Genomic DNA, 19,283 nt, shown 5'->3' with positions numbered 1-19,283 from the left:
GTCAAGGAAGGGTTACGGCCCCGCCCCCAGGCACGGTAGTACCGCTGCAGAAATTCACTCCCGGTGAAGACCCACTTGCTTTCTTTCTCAATTTTGAGAGGGCCGCGAGAGCTAGTTCGTGGCCTGGGGATAGATGGCCCTTTTACCTGGCTCCGCTGTTGATAGGGGAAGCTCAGGCAGCTTACCAGACGGTGAATCGAGACGGCACCACAGCATACGCAGTGGTAAAACAATACATCCTCGATAGATTAGGGGTAGACGAAGAAACTCATCGCCTACGTTTCCGCCAAGAAAGAGGGTCTCCCGGGGATCTACCTAAGACTCTGTTTTTTAGGTTGAAGGAAGCTGCTGATCTATGGCTAAAACCCCAGGAAGGTAACATCGATGCCATCATGAACAAAGTGTATCTTGAACAGTTTATAGCAGCCCTTCCGTATAGTACTCAAAGGTGGCTCAAACAACATGCGGGGTTGACGCTAGAGCACGCCATAGAAATGGCCACTTGCTATGCCCGGGCACAGGGCAAGCCATATATGAGGGAACCTGACAAACCAAACAAAATCACAGTTCCCCTCAAACTGGAAAAGAAACTCCAAAAACCTGTACCGGAACCACTACCAAAGATACGATTCCAACGACCTGAATTGCCAAATACCGGACCTCAATGTTTCGAATGCGGGGAATGGGGTCATATAGCCCGGTACTGTCGAAAAAAAAAAGAAAAAGAAGACGAACCCATGGATGTGAGCTATGCCCCCAGGTCCATATTATACGCCCAAGAAACAGGAACTACTTTCTACGTAAGGGTTTCTCTTAACGGTGCCTCTATAAGAGCGTTGTTGGATTCTGGCTGTAAACACTCCGTCATAAGAGAGGAGCTTGTGGATCCCTCTTCTCTCATCCCGGGGAAACAGGTCCACATTCGCTGTGTCCATGGGGACGTTAAGGAATACCCTATAGCCAGAGTCACGCTGTACACCCCCTCAGGGAAAGGCATGGAAGTCACTGTAGGGGTTATGTCCAAATTACCAGAGCCCATTATCATTGGAACCGATAATCCCTCCTTTAATGCATTGTTGTTGGATACCCTCCAAAACCTATCCCTCCCCCATGACTCCTTGTTGGCTTCAGAACCGTGGGCCAGGGATACACACTTTAGAACTGCTCAGTTAAACGATGCAAGTCTCACGAATGCATGGCAGGTCGCACGAGACGGACAAGACCCATCCACTAAAAGTTACCCTACTTTTATTGAGAAAAATGGCCTCCTGTATAGACTCGCGAAAGCTGACGCAGAGCCCCAACTGTTGGTCCCGAACGACTTTCGTGACCAGATATTGTTTTTCGGGCATGCCCATCTTTTGGCAGGTCACTCAGGGAAAGAAAAAACAGGACAGTCCATACTGCGCCATTTTTTTTGGCCGGATATTTACGCTCAAGTCCAAAAATACTGTCAGGAGTGTAGAATTTGTCAAAAACGGAATCCCTACACTCCTCCCCCGGTCCCTTTGGTTCCTATGCCCATTATAGGAGTTCCCTTTGACCGCGTTGGGATGGACTTGATCGGCCCGTTGCCTAAGTCGTCTAGAGGTCATCAGTACGCCCTTGTATTGGTTGACTATGCTACGCGATATCCAGAGGCTTTTCCTCTTAAGGCAGCTACTTCGGCAGCCATAGCCCAGAGGCTAGTGGAGGTGTTCTCTCGTATGGGTTTTCCAAGGGAAATTGTTACCGACCAGGGTACCCCTTTTGTTTCCCGTTTGATGCAACAGGTATGTGTGCAGTTAAACATTAAACACATCAAAACGTCTGTGTATCACCCCCAGACGGATGGTTTGGTTGAGCGTTACAACGGCTCCCTAAAGCTAACCCTAAAAAAGCTCTTGTCTGGGGACGGGAAGAACTGGGACCAGTTACTCCCCCTTGCCCTCTTTGTGCTACGTAGTCAAAAACAGTCCAGCTTAGGGACCTCTCCCTTGGAACTACTGTTCGGGAGACCTCCAAGGACACTACTAGAAATTACAAGAGACAGTTGGGAGGCAGAGGGAGCTCAGGAAGCCGAGGCCTTATTGGATTATACACGTCAGCTACAGTCCAGATTACACAAACTCAGAACACTTGCCCACGATCATTTGGCCATAGCCCAAGCCAAACAGAAAACCTTCTATGATCGAGGTAAGAAGTGGAGAGCACTGGATATCGGGGATTGGGTTCTGATTCTATTACCTACCTCGACACAAACTGAAAAAGGAATGGCAGGGCCCCTTTAAAATCATTAGGAAAATAGGGCGCACTACCTATCTGGTACAGTTGGGAAGAGGGAAATCTCAAATGTATCACATTAATCTTCTCAAAAAGTGGCTGGGTAAACCTCCCCAAACAGTCAATGTGGTTTCACCGGTAACAGAGACAAACCATACTGTCGGGGACACTCCTATAAACCAGGATCTATCTCCCAAACAACAAGAAGAAGTTAGGTCTCTTCTTTTGTCACATTCGGAAGTATTCTCTGACCAGCCTGGGCGCACACATTTGGCAGAACACTTCATCCCCACTCTACCTAATACAGTGGTAAAACAGAAGCCATATCGAATCCCAGAGGCAAGACGTCAGGCCTTTCAGACAGAGGTACAGAACATGTTAAAGTCCGGGATCATAGTTCCTTCCCACAGTAACTGGTGTTCACCGGTGGTTTTAGTGCCAAAACCTGATGGTAGCATTCGTTTTTGTATCGACTTTAGGGCTGTTAACAGGGTGTCTAAACAGGATGCCTATCCCTTACCTAGAGTTGATGAACTCCTGGAACGCCTTGGTGAGGCCCGTTACATTACCACCATCGACCTCACCAAGGGATACTGGCAGATACCCCTTGCAATGCAGGACAGGGAAAAAACAGCCTTCTCGACCCCCTCTGGGCATTTCCACTTTACGGTACTACCCTTTGGGTTGCACGGGGCACCTGCAACGTTTCAGAGAGTCATGGATACCCTATTGGCACCTCACATGTCATATGCATCGGCTTATCTAGACGATATAGTCGTGTTTAGTAAGACCTGGGACGACCACCTGGTAGATCTGGGAAACATATTGTCAAGTCTGAAAGAAGCCAATTTGCACATCAATGCAAAAAAATCTCGAGTTGCTTTTCAACAAGTCAGGTATCTGGGTTATCTTCTAGGGGATGGTCAAATCAAACCTCAGATCGAGAAACTTGAGGCTATCAAGGCCTTGTCATATCCGTCCACAAAAAAAGAGCTCCGGGCTTTCTTGGGGTTGGTGGGGTATTACCGCCGGTTTATCCCTCAGTTTGCTAATCTAGCGGGTCCTCTCACTGACCTCCTGGGTAAAGTTGTTAAGTCCTCCTCTCTACCGACCCCTTCTGTCATGCACACCTCGGCATTCCAGGCTTTGAAAGACGCCCTGACCTCTTCCACTGTCCTCGTTTTCCCTGATTTCCTTAAACCTTTCATTCTGCAGACAGATGCTTCTGGGGTTGGCATTGGAGCTGTCCTTTCCCAGGAAGACGATAATGGCGCTGAGAGGCCTGTGCTCTTTATCAGCCGAAAACCGTTTCCTAGGGAGCAGGCTTATTCAACGATTGAAAAGGAGTGCCTAGCTGTTCGGTGGGGGGTGGAAAAGCTTAGGTACTACCTCGAGGGGCGTCCCTTTGTATTGTATACCGATCATGCCCCCTTAACCTGGCTTCAACGTAACCGGGGGCACAATGAACGGATCCTGCGCTGGTTCTTGGCGTTGCAGCCTTTTCAAATTGACGTCAGGCATCGGAAGGGTTCTCTGCAGGGGAATGTTGACTTTCTCTCCCGCTTTCCTCTTTCCCCCGATCGGGTCAATCGTGGGGGTGGGATGTGTCACGAGGACTTGGTCCCTGTCGCGGACGGCAGCGATGTCTCTGTTAACGTTTGTCCATTTCCGCCCCGTTCGCAGGACCCCTTGGACGTTTCCTGGATGTCCTCGGCTCTACCTTCATTGACCCCGTCCCTGGACCTGCCTTCCTTGACGTCAGGGGGAAGTTCCCTGACGGTCCACCAATCGGGAAGGAGATCGTCATTGGACCTGAACCAATCATGGGCACTAGGGGCGTTTAAGGAAGCCCCGTTCTCATCCGCGACATCTCCGGGTGAGCAGCCGAGCCACGAGGAGGAGAACGCCAAAGAAGAAGAAGACGAAAGGACCAACACGCCACTGCAGGGGTTACCGGAGCAGAGACTCGACAAGCCAGGAAGCCAACGGTCCCACGAGCCGCCCTGCCACACTTCCAAGGGAGAGTGTGGCTTCACAAGGTACGAGGGCGTTTCCGAGGGCTATTCAGTTCACGGGGTGGGACGGGGTAGGACGAGGGTGCTCACGGGCCGTATTACGTTCCCTGTGTCACTTAGAAGTAACGACCTAGTCTACGAAGGTGGTGGTGGAAAAACCTGGTGACCCCTCACTCCCCAACATAAAATGAAAGTTGTTCTATTAAAATTACTTTACCGCATTGTCTCTCAAGCTCCAAATAAGTGTAACACAAATATGTATAACCCTGCTCTCTAGTACATGGTCGAGAACTCTCGGTCACCTGTCCCCATCACATTATAATTGATGCTTAATTTCGGATGAGTTATTAACCACACCCTGTATGTCTTCTTGTTCTAAGTATGGGCCTCATGGTCGAGATTCTTCGGCTTCAAAATAACATTTTTGGCAAGTGTCCTTAAGTTATGCCTGCACTATACGACGTGCCAGAAAAAAAAATGACATCCGTTTTCATAGGAAGTGAACGAAAGTAAAAAGACACAATTTGACGCTTCAAAAGAAAACTTCTTCGACACCCCATGACCGGTTGTGTCAAAAACCTCTCCTATTAATTCGATGTTTTTAGGTCTCGCCTACTCAGTACGCATGCGCTGTATACGAGGACCTTTAGCTGTCGTTCTGCTCTTTTTGGAAGCACATACTCGTGTTTGTGGCGGCATCCACCTAGCGGGAGCGAGCAGGAGCGCGCCACAAGCACGAGTATGTGCTTCCAAAATAAGCAAACAGCTGTTGCTTTGCGCGCGTGTTCTGAAGCATTCCGAGGGCGTCTCTTCTATTCTGTGCACTCCCCCACCCCTCCCACTTGTTTACTTCTTTAAGAGCCCTTTTCACAAGTGCATCCCCACAAGGTTAGTACGGCTCAGCTCTACTCCCCGTGTGTCGCTCTTTGCTCCCAGACTGCAATGCCACCTCCTCCCCTTCCAATTACCTAGATGGTTGTAGTAGTGAAGCTAGTCACGCTTAGTGGAGCTTCTTAAGTCATTGTTGCTGCCCACGCCCACATTGCTGGTTGCTCCCTTTGTCACACTTTTTCACCTTTCTTTGACTATTTCTGCCCCCTTGTGTTTTTTCTCGCTTTTGCTTTGGATCGAAATCTCAAGGAAAAATAAGTGCCAGCCCCCGCAATGAGCGCTGGTGACTGCCCTGCAATCACGTTTTAAAATAAGCACTGGAACTCGAGCCAGTAAAAGGATCCTGTAGAAACTATTTAAAACTGGAAGTTTCTCTAATGTACCAGCATCAACAAATGCAAAAAAGTTAATGTTTGCGTAAGTCCCCGATCTATAATCGGGACCTTGATTTCCGCAAGATTGTCAGCAGTGACCCTCCGCTCTTCTCTCATCGACGTGGTCGTCTTTCATTGTTTTGATTGCTTTTCTGCAACAATTTACCTTGTATTTGATGCACTCGGCTAACTGTATTTCCGTCTGACTCTCACATTTTAGGACTTATGGGATACTCAGTTTATTGGCATCAGGAGGATGGCTGCCTGAGCATGCCCTGCCGAGTTCAAACATGTGACTGGCAGGTCACGCACAGTGAACTCGATTACTAGTCTGATTCGGCCTGGCATGCACCCTTTCTCCGTCTCTAAGCTTGAAGCAACCTGACCGAGGTTTTCTATTCGACTTGTTGATATGTCATAACATTAATAATTCCCATGGAGTTCGCCCCATTCGCATGCACCATTTGATGTGCACGGAAAGCATCAGATCCTGTGTCACCCACTGTAGCATTATTGACCTGAAAGCACTTTCTTGGCCAGAACAGTAAATATTTTTTTTCTGCCCAGTGTACATGCAAGCACCTCATCGTTGTGACTTTTGTTCAGGGCCACTGGAATTATGCAGCAGTATTGAGTGAATTATACAACAGAAAGGCAAATTATCGGGTGTAATGCAGCACATTTTATGATACGATTACCTAATTATTCTGTCACTTTTACACTGACTGGGGATTGGTTGGCGCCGCGGCCAGGGCGACTGACGCTGGAATCTGGGGATCACGGTTCGATCACCGGCGGCAGGTTAGCCCAGCACCATGTGACTCTGGGCAATAGCTTGCTTAATCTTCCCGACGGCCCCCAGCGCCTAGAGACCCTAACGGGTGATTGTGCGCTTTACAAATGTGGATTATTATTATTATTATAATTCACTAGTACAATTTTAACACCCACATATGGCAAGAGACCCAAATAAAGGTGAATATTCAACCTTTGTAAAGGAGGGTCCCACCGCGCAGTAACACGTGTTGCTGGAGAGATTGTGAGTGCATACAGACATTGTTGATGATGGCGTGGTTGCCTGGAATGGGTGGAGACTGCTGGAATACTCTGGGATTGCCTTTCCCTGACCTCCTTTTCTTTCTTATTGACGTTTTCTGTTTTTTCTTTGCTTCTGTGTTTTTTGGGTTATGTCCTACCTTTCTTTGACTGCATGGGTTCAGTTCGCCTGAGGGACTGTTTCTATGAACATGTAGGGTGACCTGTGGCTGTTGTGTTGATACTTTTAATAAGTAAAATAAGAGTTTGACGCGTACATCACTAGATCCTGCTGGAGCAGGACACAGACTGCTGGCTGGGAGCCCCCGCCATGCAGCAGTACAAGGCCAACGCGCTGCAGTTGGATGCCACACACGAGGAGCCCGAGCTGCCCTCCCAGAAGCTGCAGCACCTGGGGCACGCCATGGAGAACCACTCGCAGTGGATGTAGAAAGTAGGCAGCGAGTCTGTAAACGCACATGGCACAGTAGTGAATGTTTCAATGCAGGGGCACTCGGATTGAGTGTCGTATTATCACATGACCGTGTTCCATACTATTACCCTGGTCCTGTGGTTACACATGCTCATCGTGGTATTGTGGTGCATTGTGTAGCGTGTTATCACCCAGCTGCTGGCTAAAGATGTCTGTGTTATCACCCTAGTGCTCAGGTTCTGTGGTTAAACCTGTACCATTCGATCACCCCCGTCCTGTGGTTAAACATGTTCCGTGGTATCTCCTAGGTGTTTTTGTTTGCACCGAGTTATGAATAGCACTCTTTACAACGCATGCCATTACAACACAAGTTGTTACAATGACTTGCTGAAGGGGCGGCGCTTGAGTTTGGAATAGTATAATTTACTACTCCAACTCCAGTGTGTGCAACAGTAGGGAAGGTGCTGGATTGAGAATCCACAAATCCAACACCTTCTGCCCCCTACAGCAAGTCTTTGTAAGGACTAGCGTTGTAATGTCATGCAATGTAACAAAGCGTCATTGTACGACTTGCGTTGTAAACGCATGCATTGTAAATGATGCGTTGTAAATGTTGTTTTTCGTGGTAGACCATTTATTTTATGAACCCGGAACTGTGGCTAAAAATGCTGTTTAACCACAGCACCAGAGTTATAACATGGAATACATTTAAATTGTAGCACCACGGTGATAATCATGTTTAATTCTTTCACCCTGATGTTGTGGTGGTTAAACATATTCCTTTATCACATTGGGTGTGTTCATTATCATCCTGGTGCTGCGGTAAACAAAGTTTTCGCCAGAGTTTGCTAAATTTGTGAACCCTGATTCCTGTTAAAGTTCTCGCTCAAGCGCTGTGCCAACTTTTAAGAAATATATTTAGCATACCATGAAAGAGAAACCCATGGACCGTGGGCACATAGCAAACATCTCGTCGTCTTTATTTTAGTAAAGTAGCTCAGAAAAAAACTCTGCTGCAGGTGTGATGCATAATCGTTAAGTTCCTTTTTCTGTCTATAGCAACACTACATTATTGTGAGGAGATTGTCTAATCGCACAGCATATATTAAAAGCAGACCCTGAATTTACGTGCATCGCAGTGGCCCTAAAGTAATACTTTTCTCTGATGTCGGTTCTTTAACTTGTTCTTAGCCTCATAGACAAGTCAGGCTCGCGAAGCAGGCGCTTTTGATTTATTCATTCATTCATGCTCGACAGATGCAAATGCCCGACTGTATAGGGTGCGTCACCATGGACAGCACCAGAATGCATGAGAATGGAGGGTGTGAAGGCGGACATGGCCAGATTGTATTTGTCTTCAGAAACAAACACGAGGCCTATGAACAGGTTACATGAAGACAAGGTTGTGTCAGGTGTCTTTGAGGCTGTATGTATTTAAAGTTTTAAATAACGAAACAATGTGGTTGATGCACCCCAATGTCTGCCCTCAGTTGTACATCCAGTACAAAATAGAAAGTGATGTTTCTTTGATGTTATTGCTTTACATCAAAAGGAACACTGTTATACTGTGTTTAAAATTGCCCATATCCACCAAAACATTAAATGATAATTACGCACTTGTATAGCGCAGACTACCCGGAGGCATCTCGGCGCTTGTACGAATACCGCTGACGAACCCTTCCTGGCCTTTCCCTGTGATGTGCCCACTCCTGGGCACCCCCAAGGTGAAGCCAGGCATCCTAGCGTTGTTGGGGCCATTGCGGAGATTAAGCAAGCTATTGCCCAGAGTTGCAGAGTGGGACCCATGATTAGAATAGGCACCGAGGCGAGAATTATCAGGTCCGAGGAAATTGAGTGAGACCCGCCGAGGCGGGAATTGAACCCTGGTCCCGGGCCAGACTTCAGCATCAGGGTCTGCCGCTCTAACCATTGAGCCACACTTCTCCATTAAGACGGTGGGCAGCTACCTTTCCTGATAAGATAAGGTAAATTGCAATAGGTTTACATTTCAAATGTCTTCCAGGCTGCGCTCCAGACATAACCTTTGAGTACTGATGCCCCTCACAGCAGGGCTGTCTCCAGCCTGGAGCAACTATAACAGAGGAGCAAAGAGTTGTGACGGCTCTCCACTGAAGTGTGATCAAGGTAGACAAATGTTTGTCCCCACTAAAAGGGTCTCATTCAACATGCAGCTCCACCCCTACTCACCAATAGCATCTACAACAAGCATTGGCATAGCCAATAGGTCTCGCCTTTGGGATCTTATAAGTGTTTAGCCATGCAATGGTTGATGTTGTTGCACCAAGGATATTGTGCTGCATAATTAAATACTTATAAGGTCCCAAAAGCGAGAACAAATGGCTATGCCAATGCTTGTTCAAATAGGACATTGGATTTTGCATTAGTTTGGCACTAATTTATAGGAGAGTATAGTTAGTAAACTCCATTTTTGACAAAAATCTAGCAAAGTAAATTTTTGGCAGACACTGTTCGCATTATTCCAACTGTTTAATAACATCACATTGCAGCCTGTGTCCATGAAATCCCTTACCAACCACACAGAGGTGGTTCCACAGCAATGCTATTCTAGGTACCCCTTATGCAGTAGTAGCCGGCTGCCCCCTGACCGACGCATACAAACATCTATATGATGATAAAGATCCACTGATTGAGGAGGGTATACCCAAAGGTTACACGGCCCAGTGTGTCAAAGACCTGATACAAGTGTTTTTTTGCTCAAATAGTCACACTTAGGCAAATTATATCCACATGAATTGTCATAGTACTAGAAGGGGTAAAAGGGAGGAGGAAAAATCTCACTCATACAACCAAGGTCGAGCTTACCGAGGAAGGGCTCAATTACTTGACTTGCCACACACTTCACATCAATACTAAAATCAGGGCACAATTATTTGACTTACCACACACTTCACATCCATACTAAAATCAGGGCACAATAATTTGGCTTACCACACACTTCACATCCATACTAAAATCAGGGCACAATTATTTGACTTACCACACACTTCACATCCATATTAAAATCAGGGCACAATTATTTGACTTACCACACACTTCACATCCATACTAAAATCAGGGCACAATTATTTGACTTACCACACACTTCACATCCATACTAAAATCAGGGCACAATTATTTGACTTACCACACACTTCACATCCATACTAAAATCAGGGCACAATTATTTGACTTACCACACACTTCACTTCCATACTAAAATCAGGGCACAATTATTTGACTTACCACACACTTCGCATCTATATAAATAACATGCATTTCTGTAAATGCTTGTTTTCTGGAGGCGGTCTTCCAACTGAAGCTGTTTACGAGCAGGATTATGAATGCAGAATTATTATTTACCATTAAAATAAAGGTTTTTAGGTGTATCAAGATGCACAAGCTAGAGAATTTGGAAGTAATGTTAAAGCGTGGTTCTGCAAGGCTGTTTGGTAATCCTTGTACTTCAAGAACTTGGTATGTCGATACAGGACAAGTCCATAAAATTTAACAAACAAAAAAAGTTTCAACACAAAATTACAACAAAATCGATGTTTTTAATGTTTTTAAATGTGCTTCGTAACCAGAAAGGTATTTTCAAGTCAGTTACAAGAGTGTATCAATCCTCGCTTCACATCGTTCAAAAAACAGGGAATGTAATGTACAAAAGATGACACAAAGTATCAACAACGCAGGAACCGTGATGGGGTAGAAAAGGCAACTTTAGTACACGCGTAACAAAGCAGACATATTCCAAAAACTTTTTACAAATTCCTACTTATTTTCAAAGTTGGGTGTGTGATCCTCTGCAGTGCACATTAAGCTCCAGGTTGAATTGGTCCAATGACCCCATCCTTAGCAGATAAAAAAACACAGCTTAGATCCCTAGGCCAAACCAGGGCCAACTTTGGTGATCTGTTTTTCACAGAATAGTTTAAGTGGAAATATGAACCCACCCTTTACTGTTTAAAACATAGAAAGCCCCATAGAAAATGATTTTATTTTCAAATCTGTGAAATTAGATTGGGGTGCAAATGAGGCATGATGTCAAAGGAACATCTCATCGCTTTGTAAACAGAGTGATATAAATGGAGTGGAGGCGAAGGAGCACATAGGCCAGAGAGGAGTGTGTGGAGAGCTACTGGCAAGCAAAGAAGGAATGTACAGATTCACATAGGATTCCAGAGATGGCAGCTGTAGGAAGGAGCTTACCCATTCTGGGCAACATGTCACATGAGTAGCAGCCTCAAGAATTCCATTGAAAGTGATATGAATGGTGAAAGGCATTATAGGGCATCACAGCTCCCAAGTGCTACCGAGCAGAAGAAAGGCAAGAAGCTGTAGAATCAAAACCAGCAGAATGGCACGAAGGACTCTCGCCCTGAGCTTTCTTAGCACATGGCAGTAGAACCATGCTGAAAACGAATACTAATAGGAAGGAAGCTGGCAGGATTCACGTGCTGGCATACGTGTGTTCTGCAATGCCTCTATCTCTATGCATTCTACATTAACATACACCTGAGGAACAATACCACTTATAAAATATGCTTCTTTATCTCAGTACACGAAGGAGCAGCATGGATCAAGCGAGCTGCGACTGTGGCATTTCCTGGGGTGGCACAAAGTTACCAGTCCTGCACTGAATCTTGCACTCCAGTCTTCTATAAAAAGTGATTGAAAAATAAACATATACAAGCATCCAAAACAACAAACTCGAACAGGGTGACTGAGTCAATTCAATGCTCTGATCGTGTCACTGAAGGAATATTCTATTGTAAACAGAAGCTCAGGACATATGAGGTGATATCACAATATTCCCACATAGAAACAGAGTCAGCATTTTAAGTTCAACTAAATATTACAAGATTGACTGGGAGCAGTGGAATAATGTAGTGTCCCAACATTGCCTACTAGGGGTTTCATTCCTTCTGAAGGTGGGTTTGTATCTTTCAATTTAACGGATACCTGCCTGAACCAAAGTATTCCATGTAACGATGATGAGATTAGCATGCAGGGTCACAGAAAGGTAACCAGGAGACAAAGTTTCAGAATACTTACATCAGTTGTCTCATTCGTCAGGCGGCTACCACCTATCGAAAATGAAGAAAAACCAAATCCGACCAAAAAGGCTTGAGAGAAAAAAGCGGTGTAAATTAGCTTTTTTCCCATTTTTTCCTTTTAGTTACAGGCCAACTAGGGTCTGGGTAATTTAAAATGTCTACAATGCTGTCATAACATTATAGGGAATTTGGCTGGTCAGGACAGTTATCCGCAAACCAGTGGAAAATCAGCATCAATTAAGGTACGGAAATGGTCTACGCACCAGTACAGATGACATTAGCTTCAAGTTTAAAGGGGCAACAGAACAATTAAAAATGCATCCATCAGATAATCTCCACAAGAAGTCATCCACACACCAAACAATCCATCTACCAAAGTGTACTCTTTTCACATACTCCTGTGCAATGGAGTAAGGGGAGACTCCTGTGCAATGGAGCTTGGGGTGGGGGGGGTTCTACAAACTCAATACTGCTTTGGGAACTTGTTTAACAGAACAAGCTAAACAATGAAAAACTGCTTCATGCCACTTAAAAAACCAACGTCAGATTTATTGGTTGCGTCACCGGCTTTGCCTGCAGGCTGGCGCATGGCTTAGGAGCGCCCGCCTGAAAACTGTAAGCAGGGTCTCCTGTCTGTGATGTGAGAGTCTGTAAACAGGTGTTTTTTCCTGGAAAGTGCCAATGCTCAAGGCATCAGTGGCGGCTGGCCCCAAGCCCCTTCACCTTGGACATTTTCTTGGTGGGCTGCCTTTGCTCGCTGAGGGAAGGGCCGTCCCGATCTGCGAGATGTTGGTCCAGGTCCTGAGCGGTTGCCGAGGTTGTGGCTTTCAATGTTTTCCTTATGTTTGTGACCTGTAATGAAAATAAAAATATGCATAGGGATAAAGAGACATTTATGACGAAATTCCATTATGAAGAAAACACACCCAAAAAAAGTAAATCAATGTAACACAACATAAAAATATATTTAATTTTGGTGTAAGTAATATCAGCCATGTGAAAAAAATAAAGCATGTGGTTTACAAAACTTCTGGGCCTAATAAGAGGGGGCTGCTATAAAGATCATGTGGTTTAGGCAGGTTTGACATGACTTTGGCATCATTTAGAAGGCCACAACAGCTGCCCTGGCACTAAGAGTATGGTTAAGAATTATGGTTGGTGGCAGATTAGAGTGAACCAATTAGGCCTCAATAGCACAAGAGACAACAGACTTACTCCAGAAATGGCTTTGAAGCTTTCTTGCAGTATAAACATGTTTTAGGAGCCAAATCCACAGGCCTGATACAGACAACATGCAAAGTCTCTCCTAAATTACATTAAAGGATGGCCCAGTACAGCTCAAGTGAAAAGGTACAAAAAGAAATTAGGATGGCAAATGTATGATTTATGTGGTAATCTGATTACAAAGTTTGCAGACATTAATTGTGCTTTTGAAGCACCAACTTATCCTAGTGGAATTCCTTGTAGGACCTGCAGGCTTGGTTCCAACTGGAGTCAAGGGAAGGGTATTAGAGCAGCGACAAAGTGTGTCCAGATGAATCAATAAATTGTAACTCGATACAGAAACAAGCATTGGCATAGCCAATAGGTCTCGCCTTTGGGACCTTATAAGTGTTTATTTATCCAGCAAAATATCCTTGGTGCAACCACATCAAGTGTTGCATGGCTAAACACTTATAAGGTCCCAAAGGTGAGACCTATTGGCTATGCCAATGCTTGTTTTTCTATGCCGTCTCTCCCCGTCCCTTGTGCAGGCTATCCCCTTTCTCCCTGCAGGCCCTACACTGCGCCAGGTGCACGAGCCCTCTCCTCCCCAGTGCAGCTCCCCTGCTCTACATACGGTTCCCAGTCACCCAACTTGCTGCATGCTGGGGAGCCGGCGCATTTCTACGGGTACGCAACAACCGCGCACCTGCTAATAATGCCGCGTCGTCACACGGTGTGGAGGAGGGACGCGCTCCTCGATTCTTCGAAGAAGTCAGTGTGGCTTGAGGGCTCCATGGGGAGGGGAGAGACAGTCGTCCACACTTGAAAGCAGGCACACCGGAAGCGAGGGCCGGGGTCTACATCCAGGTCGCCAAAACGGTGGGAGGGGGGGGGCTGCTGTATTCAGGGACCCGCCCGGGCTTGGGAGTCTTACGAATACGATATTGCGAGTGCATTGGAGAGGAGGCGGGGGCAGCGCTGCATCGTTGGGGTAGCTCCTTCATCGGAGCGGCCTCGGTACACCAGCCCCCACCCCTTCTCCCTCAGGGACATCTTTACCTCAGTCTGAGCCGGGCGCCGTCCTCTCTGGCGGGCAGAATCTCGCCCTATTATCCCCGGAGTAGTCTGAGCCGGGCGCCGTCCTCTCTGGCGGGCAGAATCTTGCCCTATCCCCGGAGTCGCCTCGAGCACCCGAACAGCGGCACCGTCACCTGAGGACTGTGTCTGCTCTCGCTCTCCGACACGCTAACCATCTTTTCGACCCCTAATGCATCTTCCAGAGGGGAGGACAGAAGGCGTGCGCATCGCATTCTCTTCACACTGCACCTCGATGAGGCGCGGAGGGCTGTGATCATGCCCGATATGATATTATAAAATAACAACAATACCAGGCCAAACGATGTTTCTTTATAGCGCTTTGCTGCAAACGGTTACACTGCATATTCCTAAACATGGACAGAGCCAAATATTCATCTCGAACGCTCAATCGGAAAAATAAGTCCACAACGTTTAATCTGTCCAGCATGTTATTTTCATTAATGCCAAATTCGGGAGCCAGGTACTGTAACAAGCAAAACAATGCGTTTAACACGGGAAGAGAAGCAAATTAAAAAGGAAGAGACAAATGAAGAAAACGCCCGGCCGGACAGCCAATTGCATCGCAGCCCGGCCGGAAGTCCCGCCTCCTCGAGCACCCGAGAAAGGAGAGGAAAAGTCTTCCCGCGGCCCGGGGCTCCCGTGAGCTGCGGAGTGCCCCGGAGCCGCCTGCGCAGAGGAGTAGCTTTTGTCCCGCGGCCCCGGAGAAGAGCTGCAGAGCCGAGGAGTCACACCGGGAGCAAAGAGAAGTGCTGCGGAAAGATCCCCGAGGAGCGGGAGCTCTCGTGTAGCCCCCGCCAGCAGAGCCCGGAGCCGGTAAGTGTTGTCAGGTGGGGGGGAGAGCTGCGGCGGGGGCGGGGGAGGGGGGGGAAGAGCTGCGGCGGGGGAGGGGGGGGAGAGCTGCGGCGGGGGCGGGGGGGGGGGGAGAGCTGCGGCGGGGGCGGGGGAGGGGGGGGAGATGTCTCTGTATGTATGCGGCGGCCGGGGGCGCTTCTGTGTATGCGGCAGGGCGGGGGGAATGTCTCTGTATGTGTACGTGTGTGTGCACATTAGATGCAGGCAAAGCGCGCTCACGAGGTCAAAAGGCACTCCACATAAAGAACTACCAGACGCATTGACGCCTGCACTTCAAAAATAAACTGACTGAAGCAAGCGCCCGGCCCACGTTAAAAAAAAAAAACACACACGCATTAGATACAGTCAAGGCGCGCTCACAAGGTCTAATCTCCAGCAGAAGAAATTCGAAACACTCTGCTGTCCACATTCCCCTTCATTCCCCAGAAAGCGGCAACATAAGTTGTCTCCCTAGACAGCAAAAGCTTTCGCTTTTGCTTTCGTCTAGGCGAGACCTAAAAAGGACTGAACTGAATAACACCAAACTTGGGACTTAAGCAGAACTCTGTTCAAGGAAGTGCCTTTGCTTGGTTTCATGTAAAGCATTTCATCTGTATGAGAAGTTAGCGTTGAAAAAGTGTTCTCGGCTGGTCCTGAAGAGGTTATATTTTAGTTAGATTTTGAAAGCTGGAAGGGGTATTTTTGATTTGTCTACCACTTTTGCACGAAATTTGACAGATTTAGCTAAATCTTGGTATTTCTGAATTTGTGCAAATTCGTCTAAAAGGGGTCAAATGTGTTAATTTGCTACTAACTATGGCATCACTTGATGAATTTTAATAATTCTCACCAATCTTTAAAGCCGGCCTACACTCTATACAGGGTCTACTTAGATAGACTCCTTGGTTAAACAACAAATGATATCAGGCAAAAAACACTCCTCCCCCCCCCCCCCCAAAAGGGGCTGATTAGGCATTGCAGAGGAGCATATGTCGGATGATGATGCATGTAGCAAAGTAGTGGGCGAGGCATTTGCTTCTAAACAGCTAAACTGTTTCTGACCCTAAAATAAGGCCCATTAGTCATAAGAAGCAGCTAGCACCCTCTTGTCTTCTGAACTGTACATCCTATAAATACTTTAATAACATATGGGAGGTAAGTACTGGACCATCCCAAATCCTCCCTTGCCTCCTTTGTGATCGTTTCATTTATGTATCTACATGAAATATGGTACACCTTTAGCATGCCTAGTCTTCTGTGAAAATGACAGGATTCCTTCACATCCATCAAGGGGTTGGACAAAGTTATAATGAGGGCCAAAACAATTTCAAGTGCTAATACCTTTGGTGTTCTTTAATGAATCTGCATGAAATTTAGCAGGATGTCGGCAGGTTATGTCAGAGCAGGAATCCCAGGTTTCATGCACAGAGGAAGAGTAGGGCAAGCCCAAACCAGGGAAATGTGTTGGGAAACCAAGAGAAGATAAGAACTTCAAGAGTTTTTTCGCAAACAGATTATGTAAAAAGGTTTGAGCTACTACAGCATTTGTTCTGGTGTCAATACATCAATGTCTACCAAATTGTCCGCCCGAGTGCCTGCCAAAAGGTCCGCCCGAGTGCCTGCCAAAAGGTCTGTCCGAGTGGCAGTGCCTGCTAAAAGGTCCGTCCGAGTGCCTGCCCAAAAGGTACGCCCGAGTGCCTGCCCAAAAGGTCCGCCCGAGTGCCTGCCCAAAAGGTCCGCCCGAGTGCCTGCCCAAAAGGTCCGCCCGAGTGCCTGCCCAAAAGGTCCGCCCGAGTGCCTGCCCAAAAGGTCCGCCCGAGTGCCTGCCCAAAAGGTCCGCCCGAGTGCCTGCCAAAAGGTCTGCCGAGTGCCTGGCAAAAGGTGAGCCAGAGTGCCTGCCAAAAGGTCCGTCCGAGTGCCTGCCAAAAGCGTGGACTAAACTGCAGGGTGCAACTTTGTACACATCTGAGACAAGGAAATTCTTCATAAGGGAAAAATTGTGCCTACTTTCCCACACTGGTAGTACAAAAGGGGGTGGTGATGGACGGAGCATCTGAACCAATCAAACACTCACACCCAGTCAACAGATCTGGGTTTAATCCATCACCGTTCCTTAGCCCACTCTGCCACCCCAGTTCAGGCATGGCCATATGCAAATCAGTCTGACCCTGTGCTTCATGGGAACAGTCCAGCCCGAACTGCCAAGCCATGCCTTCCCTGGACCGGAAACAAGCCTCCTGGGACCGGTTTCTGGCATTTCAGCCGTCTTCAGCCCGGCTTCCTTGAATCCAGTGGCAAAGTGAGCAAGGGACTCACGTCTGAGCATACCCTGCCAACTTATGGCGAACAAAGTGGTACAAAACGGGGTGGTGATGGACGGAGCATCTGAACCAATCAAACACTCACACCCAGTCAACAGATCTGGGTTTAATCAATCACCGTTCTTTAGCCCACTCTGCCACCCCAGTACTGTACCCCAATTTAATATAGCTCAATATAAAGGCCATGCTTCAATTTAGACTTGGGCCCTGTAGATCACAACAGATGGCAGCAAAGAGGATTTCAAATACTAAGCAATCTACACACCTTGCAAGGATTCCACTACCCTGGCATTATAAGTGTAAAATGGTCTCAAGGAAACATGCATATGACTGACTGACAATGCAGTCTGTGTCTTACACCATGCGATACATTAATTCTTTCTCATCAGCCTATGCAGCCAAAGTTTGGGACTGAGTAGTGCCTTGGTCTCTTTGGGAGCGCCATTGATTAACAAAACGTTCAAACTTCTTTTCGAATGCCACCCTTGATCCAGACAGACCTCAAGAATGATGATGGATTAAACCCAGATCAGTTGACTGGGGGTGAGTGCTTGCAATGTTCAACACTCCGTCCATCATCCCCTTTGGTTTTGCCTTGATGCAGACATGGCATTCAAATCAGTGGTACAAAGACAGGATGCTGGAAGTTTTGTGAAAAGGAAACTGGCCATCAGAGCATAAAAGACCCAAGAGCTTTCAAAGCTGAAAAAACACAATAAGTTACCCTGTAGTTACATTTTTAAGCTCACAAACATCTCTACCATACATATTAGCCTGAGCTACACCCAACAATGCTGTCTGCTTGATCAATCAAGAAAGTGCCTGTCAGTAAAGGGTGAACAAGTTCCACATTGTGGCCGCCTATACATCAAATACGATATATCTGCTGCAGGGCATACGTCTATGTCCCCTGTAACCAATAACGTGTGGAAGGAAATTGTTTGAATCTTAGAAAAAAACGGTATCCGAGTCACTTCTATGGCAGTGGTTTAGCAGCGGCACTATCTGGATCAGTATGCGACAAAAGCACATCACAGTATATGGCCATGGGCGGCAGAAAGATTTTTTTCAAGCAAGGAAAAGAAGTTATAATTTGCAGCAATTTGAGGACCTACCTCCACATAAACACTATGTTGAGCATTTAATTAATCTCCTTGTCTACCTAAATTACTGTATGAATTGCACACTAAACTTTCATTCTTTTATCATTTGGGGTTACAATTCTTACGCTAGACCATGCTAATGCACTATGAGCTATGTCCATGTTTGCATTTCTTGTAAGCTTTTCCTTTTGGTTGTCAATGATGCTGAGTTTCATCAGGATTAGTTTCGGGCATAGAAAGGTGGGCTACTTCCAAATAAAATGATTAAATACCAGGCCATAGGTTATACTGTGGGTCTAGCAAACATCTAGGACAGCATCCTATAATTTGGAAGGATGAACAGGACAAACACTAACGTTCATTCTAAGGACTTGTAGCCATTTTAATTTACATTATCTAAAAATAAATTACAAATTGTAATACTTAACATTTTCAAATTAGTTTGTAGACACAAACAGACAGAAATTTGCACCCACCTCTGTCTCAACGTGCTGCTGTGTGCGTAGATGGGACTCTTTAAACTGATTAGCCCTCATAACTTGCTGCTCGATCCCAGAGAGCACTGCTTCACACCCGTCACACCTACAACGGAACAAAGTTTTTACTGTTTGGCACCATGGGTTAAATTACAGCATT

The 19,283-nt window shown here is 46.5% G+C and overlaps 1 protein-coding gene across 4 annotated transcripts in view; it reads right to left on the bottom strand.

Moving 5' to 3' along the window:
- Positions 1-10,565: 10,565 nt before the first annotated feature.
- Positions 10,566-19,283, bottom strand: part of COPS7B (COP9 signalosome subunit 7B) — a 48,153-nt gene continuing 39,435 nt past the window's right edge. For all 4 annotated transcript variants that reach the window (XM_078668175.1, XM_078668178.1, XM_078668176.1 and 1 more), the window contains 2 exons: positions 19,124-19,229; positions 10,566-12,940 (listed from right to left, as the gene is read on the bottom strand). In XM_078668175.1, coding sequence (XP_078524301.1) covers positions 12,782-12,940; positions 19,124-19,229 — 265 coding nt within the window. In that variant the 3' untranslated portion in view covers positions 10,566-12,781. The remainder of the gene's footprint in view (positions 12,941-19,123; positions 19,230-19,283) is intronic.

This window comes from Lissotriton helveticus, chromosome 11 (assembly GCF_964261635.1).
Source record: "Lissotriton helveticus chromosome 11, aLisHel1.1, whole genome shotgun sequence".
NCBI lineage: Eukaryota > Metazoa > Chordata > Amphibia > Caudata > Salamandridae > Lissotriton > Lissotriton helveticus.
Note: the sequence above shows the minus strand (reverse complement) of the source record. Positions and strands in the feature narration are given on the sequence as shown.